The sequence below is a fragment of the Diaphorina citri genome, unplaced genomic scaffold (genome assembly GCF_000475195.1).
Source record: "Diaphorina citri unplaced genomic scaffold, Diaci psyllid genome assembly version 1.1 scaffold936, whole genome shotgun sequence".
In the NCBI taxonomy this organism is placed as follows: domain Eukaryota; kingdom Metazoa; phylum Arthropoda; class Insecta; order Hemiptera; family Psyllidae; genus Diaphorina; species Diaphorina citri.
In genome coordinates, this window is record NW_007378367.1 from 45,608 (window position 1) to 56,674 (window position 11,067).

Here is an 11,067-nt window from a genome sequence, read left to right on the forward strand (position 1 = left end):
TGCTTACAAGGTAACTATGCATCCTCGCACGTACGAGTAATCTGTATCTAATATTACAGCAATTAATTAAAATCTTATCTGTAGGTGATATTTTGTACGGTCAAACTTTCTTGACTTGGCGGGGCGGAGCGCTACCGCGCTCCTTAATCATTTATTTACTGTATTCTTCTTCTACTTTACCTTATCCCGTTCAAACGGGGTCGGTATTTCATGTCAGTCTCTTCCAGTCCATTCTATTATGTACCTCATTTCCAGATAGCTGCTTCTCGCGTAGATATTCGTTCACACAGTTTTTCCATCTCTTCTTTGGTCTACCTCTTGCTCTCTTTCTTTCCACTTCTATTCTTGCCACTTTCTTTTATTATTATTATTAGAAGAAAGAAATTTAATATGTGAACAATATTTCATATATAAGAACGAGATCCATTCACAGTTCACATTTCATAGTTCACACACTGATCGCTCTATCTCTAGAACCACAACACCTAGAACAGGGATCATCTTTTATCAGGTATGAGTTCAATAAAATAAAACTTTCCTTTGGTCGTTTCAGTTGAAACTCTCGGAAATCATGATCTCAGATCTGACCAAGTACCATCACACGCTGGAGAACTGTGTCATCAAGTATCACTCGCAGAAGATGCGAAGTATCAACCGTCTGATTCGGGAATACTGGACGCGTATCTACCAGGTATCTATATTTAATAATTATGCAAGGCCTTATACTAAGGAATAGGATAAAAGTAACGAAAGTGTCAAGGAAGATCCAGATAAAGAGATTACAGTGGTATGGTCAGGCTGAAAAAAAAAGAGATGAAAGCTACATAGGTAAAAGAATTGAGAGAATGGAAGTGAGGGGGAGAAAAGGGCGAGGGAGGCCGAAGAAAAGGTGGAAAGATTGTGTGGATCAGGACTTGAATAAAAAAAAAATTAACAAGGCATGAGGTATAATGGGCTGCCTGGAAGGGACTGACAAGAAACGCCGACCCTATATAAGTAGGAAAAGGCTGTTAACATTTATGTCTTCTTCTTCTTCTTCTCCTTCTTCTTTTCCCATGTTCAGATGAGGTCGGCGTTTTTCGTCGGCCTCTCAATCAGCTTTAGAGTGATCGCTTTGAGGCCAACTGGTTTTGGCTAAACAAAATTTTCCGAGTGGGATGCCCTTCGCAGCTCGACCTTCGCTATTGATATAGCACAAAGAAATTTGGCCTAGTCTACTCCCTGAATATAGTCCCCTAGCTATTGGACGCTGATCTACTCTCTGTTTATAGTACCTCAGCCAGAGCGCTACTGTTAACATTTATGTCTTATGTTGTTATACTTAAGGGACTTTTCACTCTCATTCTGGCAGGATAAACAAGGTATATTCTATTCTATTATACCCATAAATGAGTGCAAATTTTTTTCGATGATGGGATTCGAACCCGGGACCTTCTGCATGGCAAGCAATGTTATAAATGTATACAAAACCATCGACCCTCGCAGAAAAAATACTCAGCTTAATTTCTTAATTTTCTGCGAGGGTCGGTATTATGGTCAAGGCTCCGTTGAGGACGCTTCTATTCATTAGCATGGTTTGTTTATTTTCTCTTGGGGTCAGGCAGGGCTAGGGTCGAGGCTCCGTTGTGGACGCCTACTTGAATCGGGAAAGTCCCGAACTTGAAGTCACATCCCCTCTTTTCAGTGTTAGTTAGAATTTTATTGGTAACATACGAAGTGGCCCAAGTGTTTAGGCAGCATCAGGACTCAATGGCAGTCAATGTTCAAGTGGTCGCAATCGTATTTGTGGCGACTTTGTCTATACTCTCCGTGTCCGAACTGCTCTCTGCCGCTAGCGCTTTGTTCCTGATCTCAAACACTTGCTGCAGGGCTTCTCGGAAACAGAGGAAGTTGTAATTGATAACACCTGAAAGAAAAAAACTTAGCATGTTATGACTAACGTTACAACGTAGGATTTAAATTAAGTGGCAGTATTGACACCTGCCATCCAAGTCGCAGTAAGGGAGAAACACACTGCCCTCACGTCACAAAAGAGTGGTTCAAATTTGTTCCACAATACTCGTATAGTACGTAATTTCGTTCACGAGATAAAGGCTACAAAGTCAGTAATTCACGCTCAAGCTGTGGGATGCACGTAATACAAAGTCTAGACAACCACATCGCGGCGTGACGTCAGTTGAAGTTTGATTGGCTCCTCTGGTGAGGAGAATAATAGTGCTTATTTATACTGCTCAAATAGGACTGAAAAGTCCCTTTACTCCAGCAGTAGGCTACTACTATTGTGCTCGGATTCTCAAATTGTATTAAGGATAAATTTCAATACCTCGGCCGGGTTTGAACCCACGCCTTCCTGTTTACCAGGCGAGCCTTTTAACCACTACACCAACGCGAGACTTTACCTTGTTTCTCGAAGTTGTCCTCCCTCAGAATACACACGAGTGCGAGGTATTTGTCAACTTCTCTCAGGTACAATATTGTGCCAATGGAGTTAAGCCTCTTGTGCCTTGATGTGGTTGGCTGGAAGAGCTCATGTGAATTCTGCCAAACAAAGACCTCTTGAATGTGTGGCCTTTAAAGGTTAATGAACTCCTGTTTAATCCATAGACCTACAACACGCCGACCTTATTTAAATAGGAAAAGGCTAGGAAGAAGAAGATTTAATAGACCTTCAATTTGTTTTAACCAAAGAATGTCATCACAGAAGAGGACCACTTCAAAGAGTTATTGTGCCACTGTTCAGTTTGATTAGACTTGAACTACGACTGTCAAACGCGGGTACGTCCGGACTTTCTTCCAACCTGAAATACAAAGTAACATGATTATAATGCCAAAGGCTATTTACTTATTTATGTAAAAAAAAAAAAAAAAAAAAAAAAAAAAAATATCAGTCCTTTAGGGCTGTTTGCCCCCTACACCTAAGCCTCAGATTGGGCTTTTTGTGTGTGGAGTTAAGCCTTTTGTGCCTTGATGTGGTTGGCTGGAAGAGCTCATGTGAATTCTGCCACTTCAAACAAAAACCTCTAGAATGTGTGGCCTTAAAAGGTTAATGAACTCCTGTTTAATCCATAGACCTACAACACGCCGACCTTATTTAAATAAGAAAAGGCTAGGAAGAAGAAGATTTAATAGACCTTCAATTTGTTTTAACCAAAGAATGTCATCACAGAAGAGGACCACTTCAAAGAGTGTCAACTATTTAATAACGCGGTCAAACTTTCTTGACTTGGCGGGGCGGAGCGCTGCCGCGCTCCTTAATACTTCAAACCCTAACAGCCTCAGATCCCTACTCAGCTCCAGACTCCTATCCCGGAACTCTAAACTGACTCTGTACAACACCATCATCAAACCTGTCCTATTATACGGATCAGAGACATGGAGCGTTACGAAGCGAGAAGAACATCAAATGCAAGTATTTTTTCTATCCTATAATCCTTCTCTCTTCGATTTTACGGCGGAAGTGTGGAGGAATTAATTCCATAACGAATAATAGGATGCAGCCTCAATCGGCAATGATAAAATATTGGTTTACCCATAGATTCCTGACACATCAATGACTAGATCCACCATGTCACAGCACAGTTCATAGCTCTGCATATCCACGGGAGAAGAATCGGTAGCGATGTAAATCTTGGACACCACATCGAACAGGAAAGCCTTCTCAATTCCAGAGTTCTGAAAACAAGGGGAAAACGTGTTTATGGTCTGATCCACAAAGTGAGTTTAAACACTTTAAACTCCGTTGAACTTAAAGTTTGGGATTAAGCAACCTGATTGGTTGATAAAAAAAAAAAAAAAAAAAAAAACAGTAAATTCTCCAATTGCTAAATCCAAGGGATAAAAAAAAAAATTTTTTTTTTTTGTAACGTCCATTCCAATTGCTAAATCCAAGAATTTATCTGAAACGGAATTTACTCACTTTGTACACCAAGCTAAGAGGTATGGCTTGAGTGATATGGAATTTGTGATGAAATTTGGCAAGCATTGCTTACCACATGTAAAGAGAAACTGCCAATTATTATTTTATTTACATCCAAGCCTAGTGTGACTTTTGGCCACGAAACGGTGTCCTTGTACTTACGTTGATCAATATGTTCAGCAAGTTCTCCAGAGTTGGCAGTTGTGGTATTAGCTTCTGTATGACCTTGCTAAACGCTTCAAATATGCTATGGTCATATATTGAGGTGAGATGAAAACTGAGCGTGATTTGGTCATACCCTGGAAAACATAAGGAGTTTTATTAGAAAAAAAAGGAATTCCGGATAAGATTGATAAGCAGCCTCACACCATCAATGCATTAGAGTTCATGCCTTTATGATTATAATTGACCTTCAGTGGTTAGCACAGTGGCTTTTTGGATCTGGATGTTGGTGGATTGACCCTTTGAGTTCAGGTCAGGTCATAAAATTTAGCAAAGTGTGTTAATAGGGGAACGAGATTTGTGAGAGGTTACCATGTTTTTTTTTTTTTTTTTTTTTTTTTTTTTTTTTTTTTTTGTGCGCTTCAAATATGCTATGGTCATATATTGAGGTGAGATGAAAACTGAGCGTGATTTGGTCATACCCTGGAAAACATAAGGAGTTTTATTAGAAAAAAAAGGAATTCCGGATAAGATTGATAAGCAGCCTCACACCATCAATGCATTAGAGTTCATGCCTTTATGATTATAATTGACCTTCAGTGGTTAGCACAGTGGCTTTTTGGATCTGGATGTTGGTGGATTGACCCTTTGAGTTCAGGTCAGGTCATAAAATTTAGCAAAGTGTGTTAATAGGGGAACGAGATTTGTGAGAGGTTACCATGTTTTTTTTTTTTTTTTTTTTTTTTTTTTTTAGTGGGGTAATTATGATCCACCCAAATTTAGCCCACTTAGTCTATTCCTGTAGAATTGGTTAAACAGTCATTTTAAAGAACAATTTTCAATTGCTTGAAGATTCCACAGCTTTCGGATATTTCTTTCATGTCTTTTTCAATCAAGTTCTAAACCTCTTCAAAAAAGGTGGATTTCTCCTGGGGTAATTATGATCCACCCATATCTATGGATTTAAAACTTAGCGAGAGCTTCTGAAGGGAAATTTAGGCCACATATAGGTTTTAACCTTCTAATCTATTGTGGCCTCTAAGCCCCTAAATTTAGGGGCTTAAACCCTTAGAATAAGGTTTTTTTTTACCGATTTGTCAATTACAAAAAAAAATATCGATGTTTTTGTAGATTTTGAATAGTATTTTTGTTTTTAAAACGGGTAGATTTCAACAAATTTTTCTTCTTCGCGTAGAGTAAGAAGTGAAGTTTCATTAGAAAAAAAAGGAATTCCGGATAAGATTGATAAGCAGCCTCACACCATCAATGCATTAGAGTTCATGCCTTTATGATTATAATTGGAACAGTTAATCACGTCATCCTATGGTTTTTGGGTTAGCTTGGAGGGTAGCGTACCTGCTTTGTACGCCCTAGGATGCGGTTTCGATTACCGCCGGGGGCGAACTTTATCCTTTACCTTAACAGATAAGGTTCGTTCTCGGAACGACTGGCTTTCTCTTCATCCTGTTTTCCTTCTCTCTTCGCTTTCGGGAGGATAAGACCTTGGCACTTCCCTCTATAAAACCTCTTGAAAAAGAAAAGAAAAAAAAAAAGAATTTATATGGATCGAGTTATAAATATGTAATAATAAAACAACCAAAAAATCTCAGGATGAGACAATACTATTGAGATAACTTCAGAAATCAACAACATATTAGAGACACATTCAATTAGACATGTATAAAAATTAATAGAAAAAAATCTCGCTGAGAATTTTCGTTTTGGGCACAAGCCTGAAATACGAGTAATGCACAAGAGGTTCAACGGATGAGAATCGATGAGGGGCACGGTTGGTCCAGTGGTAACGCGCTTGCTTGGCATGCAGAAGGTCCCGGGTTCAAATCCCACCGTCGACAAAAAAATTGTACTCATTTTTCGATTGCAAATATTTCAACGGGTTCGAAGAAGCTCAACCCGTCCTTTGGGGCTGACCAGCTCTACACCTAAGCCTCAGTTTGGGCTTTTTGTGTGTGAAACACACAAAAAGCCTAAAAGCTGTGAAAGTTACTTTCTGGAGTTCTCGTGTTGACCCAGCACCTAAATGCGAAGTATTGTGTCTCTTCTCGCCCATCTGATGAGAGGCATACTACGAGATGAGCATGTTACGACACAGACCACATGCGTCTAATGTAGCAGTTGTTTCATTGCTACGAAATAAAAAAAGGGTGTGAAAAACCCATTTTAAAAAAAAAAAAAAAAAAAAAAAAACGAAACGAAACTTTTTTTAAAGATTTTAACCCTCTTTTGAAGTCAGTTCTTAGTTTCGTACACAAAAAGCGCACTCTGAGATTTACTGCGCGTTCAACGGCGGCCATCAACCCTCGCACCAGTGTGTCCAAAACGGAGCCTGGAACCTTGTACTTTTTTAGATACACTTGTAATTTTAAGGTTAGATAAAAAAAAAAAAAGATGAGTGTTCCACCGTCGTTTTTATTTCGTAGCAATGAAACAACTGCTACATTAGACGCATGTGGTCTGTGTCGTAGCATGTCGTGACTGCTTGTAAAGGAAAAATACTTTGGTTTTAAACTACAAGTTTTGAGTACCTACCCACTCTATTTGCAGTGATTGTAAGCACATCACACTTGTCACATAAATTCCAGGAGGTAGGTACTCTATAAGGTCCATCTGTCAATATCTATCTGCAGATCAAAAGCTGGACCTTACTTGACAGTATGATGAATTTACATAGGTAGGTACATACGTATTTTTGATCTAAGTATGAAGGTCAAATCCAACCAGTCGCTACTAACAAGGATATACTGCAAATATCTTGATTTCTTTACCTCCTGAGTCCCATGAGTAGAATTCTAGTTTTTCCATTTTGAAGTTGAGGTCCTGATTTTTCTTCATCAAATGAGCCATATCCAAAATCCTTGGGGAAGGAATCACCCCCTTCAAATTGTTCTTCTGCTAATGATGACTGAAAATGGAGATGAACATTAATTTGTAAATTAGTAGGTAAATGAATTAAGGAGCACGGTAGCACTCCGCCCCGCCAAGTCAAGATTAATAAATTACACCAAACACTTCAACTTAAAATACCCAAATTCAGTCCAACCTAAGGTGTTTTTCAGAGTACTACCTACCTACTTAACACATTTTATGGAAAGCATGTGAAAATTATTTGCTGTTCATTAACGGTTTATGAAGAAGAAGAAGAAGAAGAAGAAGAAGAAGAAGAAGAAGAAGAAGAAGAAGAAGAAGAAAAAGAGAGACTTGCTCGGCCGTGCAACGATGACGTTGCTTGACTACAACAGTCCGGCTTTCAGAATCTGATTATACCAGTGCACCTGCAACTTGAGGTTAAGAATTATTACAGAAGGTACCTCAATCAAGTTTCACCTGTATCCTGTATATCTAGGTCCATCACATTACTAAATTACTTAGATTTATCACATTCCAAACTACCTGGTTAAAGGTGTAGGACTGTAGGTATTGGGAGATTTTTTACCCTGACTTTCGTGGATCATAAACCGATTCACTACTTACCATTGTGGACACAAACTTTTATATCATTACTCTCACAGAATTCGGTATGCTCAAAGTTTGAACTACTTTAACTCATGCAATACAATCTGCACTGAATAATAATTATTTTATTATCTTATCTTGTCTCTTATCAATAAATTTCAAAATTTTACTTCTTGTTGAAAAAAAGTTGAACATTTTCTTGTTTGTTGTTTATTTTGCTTCCTCAAAAATTTCCATTTGTCCATGCGCCACATGTAGGTGATTTTTTTTTACCCCGGATCTACAGATAAAAGTGCTGTTGAAACCCTTACACGCTCGAGGACTATCCCCGAACAGTCTCCGAGTATTCTCGGAATAAATTTAAAACAAAACACCAAACTCGATCTTAAAAAAATGAGAGAAAGAGGTGTGCTATGCGTGAAATGTTGTGAGCCAAACCTTTTAATACTCACTTGGCAACACTGTTCACTTCTGAGTTCTGATTTGTGTTTCTTGAAAATCGTCATCCCTGTGATTTCCAAAAAGTAAAAAAGGAAAGACGATTAGCATTTAACCACACGGAATGATTAGCATTTAATAAATAGTGCGTTAGATACAGTATTCACCTTTCCAGCAAGTCCATTTGTTTGTCAGATCATCACCCCAGCATCCCGCATCAACTTGAAGCTGCTCCGTGGTGTAGGATTCGGTACACCTCATTCTCACTTGCTGAAACCTATCATTGAGGTGAGTCAGAGTCTTTAGATTATCTAATTTCATTACCTTCCAAGGATTCAACACAATGGATGTATCAGGTGTCGCTAAAATAAAGCAAGAATTCATTGTTGAGGACCATGTCAAAGTTCTATCCATTGAATGTGTCAATGAAACAGACAAACGTAAACTTGAAGAATTAGAAGTGGAAGATGATGGGACAGCCAAGAAAAAGTTCAAGAAGAACAAACAAGTGTTGAAAGGTCAGAATAAAGCTAGAGGTCCTACTTTTGTTACCAAACCAGAAGATTGTTACTGCCCATTCTTGAAGGATTCCACTTTGGAACAAACTTGCAAGTATGGTGAGAAATGTAAGTTTGTTCATGATAAGAATGTTTTTATGAAGAGCAAACCAGAAGATATCAGTGAACAATGCTATGTGTTCTTGCAACATGGTTATTGTCCCATGGGGATTGCATGTAGATTTGGTTCTTCCCATCTTGATGAGAATGGGGGCAATCATCTCCCCTACATGCTGACATCTATGTTTGCTTTGTTAGCCCATAGATGTATCTGTAAAATACCATTTAAAAATAAATGAGAACATTCAAAAATATAAAAAATAATGGTTTCTTCAAATTAAATTGATCCCTAGGGCAAGGTAAACCTAGGGGCTTGAAAAAGGGAGTGTGCCTGAAGGCTTGTGAAGTGTTCCAATTCATTTGACCAACTTACTATTTGGTTGTGCCCCATTCTGTTGACATCCCCCATTCTAGAAATATGTCTTATATTATACAATACCAGGTAGGTAAATACATAAATAATGCTTAAATGAAAAAAGTCATTAACAAACCTATAACAAAAATTAGAGCACCACATCTGGCAAAAATCAGTTCTGCATCAAAATCTTGAAAGTCCATTTGTCCAGGACAGTCCCAGAGTTGGTATTGAAGGAACGACGAATTGGCAATATCTTCCTTTGTCATTTTATTTGTGCCCTCTAGAAAGAGAGTTTCATTTGGTGACATTTTTTGGAAGACAACTTTTTGGATGGATGTTTTTCCACTCCTAGAAAACAAATCAGAAAAAAATGTGTGAAAAACAAGAACTTGAGTTTAGGAAAGTGACTGCTTGTTAACGAAAAATACTTTGGTTTTAAACTTCAAGTTTTGAATACCTACCCACTCTATTTGCAGTGATTGTAAGCACATCACATTTGTCACATAAATCCCAGGAGGTAGGTACTCTATAAGGTCCACCTGTCAATATCTATCTGCAGATCAAAAGCTGGACCTTACTTGACATTATGATGAATTTACATAGGTAGGTACCTACGTATGTATTTTTGATCTAAGTATGAAGGTCAAATCCTACCAGTCGCTACTAATAAGGACATACTACAAATGAATCGTTCCCAAGAAGAACGGCCTATGTGAAAATTTTCGATTTTTTTTTTTTTTTAAGTTGGGGCCTCTATGATCTCCTTGTTTCAATGCACTAATCAGTTTTGGGGGAAGAAAATCGGAAGTTGTTTTTTTTCGACCAACTTCGTGAAGATTCGAGTAAAATTTCAGAAGAATAACGGCCTATGTGTAAAGATTTTGCCTCAGGACAGGGTCTATCCCTTATCCCTCTAAGTACAGTAAGAAGTGAAAGGTTTCATGTAAAAGGGCCTATGTGAAAGAAAACATAATTCTGGGATAAATTTCCACATCACTGTATTAAAATGTCTCTCCTGAAAAGTAGCAAAAATCACATAGGCCGTTCTTCTTGGGAACGATTCAAATATCTTGATTTCTTTACCTCCTGAGTCCCATGAGTAGAATTCTGGTTTTTCCATTTTGAAGTTGAGGTCCTGATTTTTCTTCATCAAATGAGCCATATCCAAAATCTTTGGGGAAGGAATCACCCCCTTCAAATTGTTCTTCTGCTAATGATGACTGAAAATGGAGATGAAAATTAATTTGTAAATTAGTAGGTAAATAAATAATAAATTACACAAAACACTTCACCTTAAAATACCCAAATTCAGTCCAACCTAAGGTGTTTTTCAGAGTACTACCTACCTACTTAACACATTTTATGGAAAGCATGTGAAAATTATTTGCTGTTCATTAACATTATGAAGAAGAAGAAGAAGAAGAAGAAGAAGAAGAAGAAGAAGAAGAAGAAGAAGAAGAAGAAGAAGAAGAAGAAGAAGAGAGACTTGCTTGGCCATGCAACGATGACGTTGCTTGACTACAACAGTCTGGCTTTCAGAATCTGATTATACCAGTGCACCTGCAACTTGGGGTTAAGAATTATTACAGAAGGCACCTCAATCAAGTTTCACCTGTATATCTAGGTCCATCACATTACTAAATTACTTAGATTTATCACATTCCAAACTACTGGTTAAAGGTGTAGGTATTGGGAGATTTTTTACCCTGACTTTTGTGGATCATAAACCGATTCACTACTTACCATTGTGGACACAAACTTTTATATCATTACTCTCACAGAATTCGGTAAGCTCAAAGTTTGAACTACTTTAACTCATGCAATACAATCTGCACTGAATAATAATTAATTTATTATCTTATCTTGTCTCTTATCAATAAATTTCAAAATTTTACTTCTTGTTGAAAAAAAGTTGAATTATTTCCTTGTTTGTTGTTTATTTTGCTTCCTCAAAAAGTTCCATTTGTCCATGCGCGCACACTGTAGGTGATTTTTTTTAGCGTGATCAAGTGATTGGATCAATATTGATCAACCAATGAATCACTTCTTTTTTACCCCGGATCCTACGATAAAGTGCTGTTGAAACCTTCACACGCTCGAGG

At 37.9% G+C, this 11,067-nt stretch overlaps 1 protein-coding gene and 1 long non-coding RNA gene across 2 annotated transcripts; both read right to left on the bottom strand.

Moving 5' to 3' along the window:
* Positions 1 to 1,533: 1,533 nt before the first annotated feature.
* Positions 1,534 to 10,870, bottom strand: LOC103513181 (ras-related GTP-binding protein C). The gene is made up of 12 exons (XM_026826448.1): positions 10,709 to 10,870; positions 10,049 to 10,185; positions 9,099 to 9,313; positions 8,534 to 8,773; positions 8,158 to 8,352; positions 8,005 to 8,060; positions 6,865 to 7,001; positions 4,079 to 4,220; positions 3,530 to 3,672; positions 2,733 to 2,798; positions 2,400 to 2,482; positions 1,534 to 1,906 (listed from the first exon to the last, which is right to left on the bottom strand). Exons 1-12 carry the CDS (start codon positions 10,709 to 10,711, stop codon positions 1,764 to 1,766), a joined length of 1,560 nt encoding a protein of 519 aa, XP_026682249.1. The 5' UTR covers positions 10,712 to 10,870; the 3' UTR covers positions 1,534 to 1,763.
* On the bottom strand, positions 6,901 to 7,771 carry LOC113469048. The gene is made up of 2 exons (XR_003392592.1): positions 7,571 to 7,771; positions 6,901 to 7,001 (listed from the first exon to the last, which is right to left on the bottom strand). It is a non-coding gene; the product is annotated as an uncharacterized LOC113469048 (long non-coding RNA).
* Positions 10,871 to 11,067: the final 197 nt, after the last annotated feature.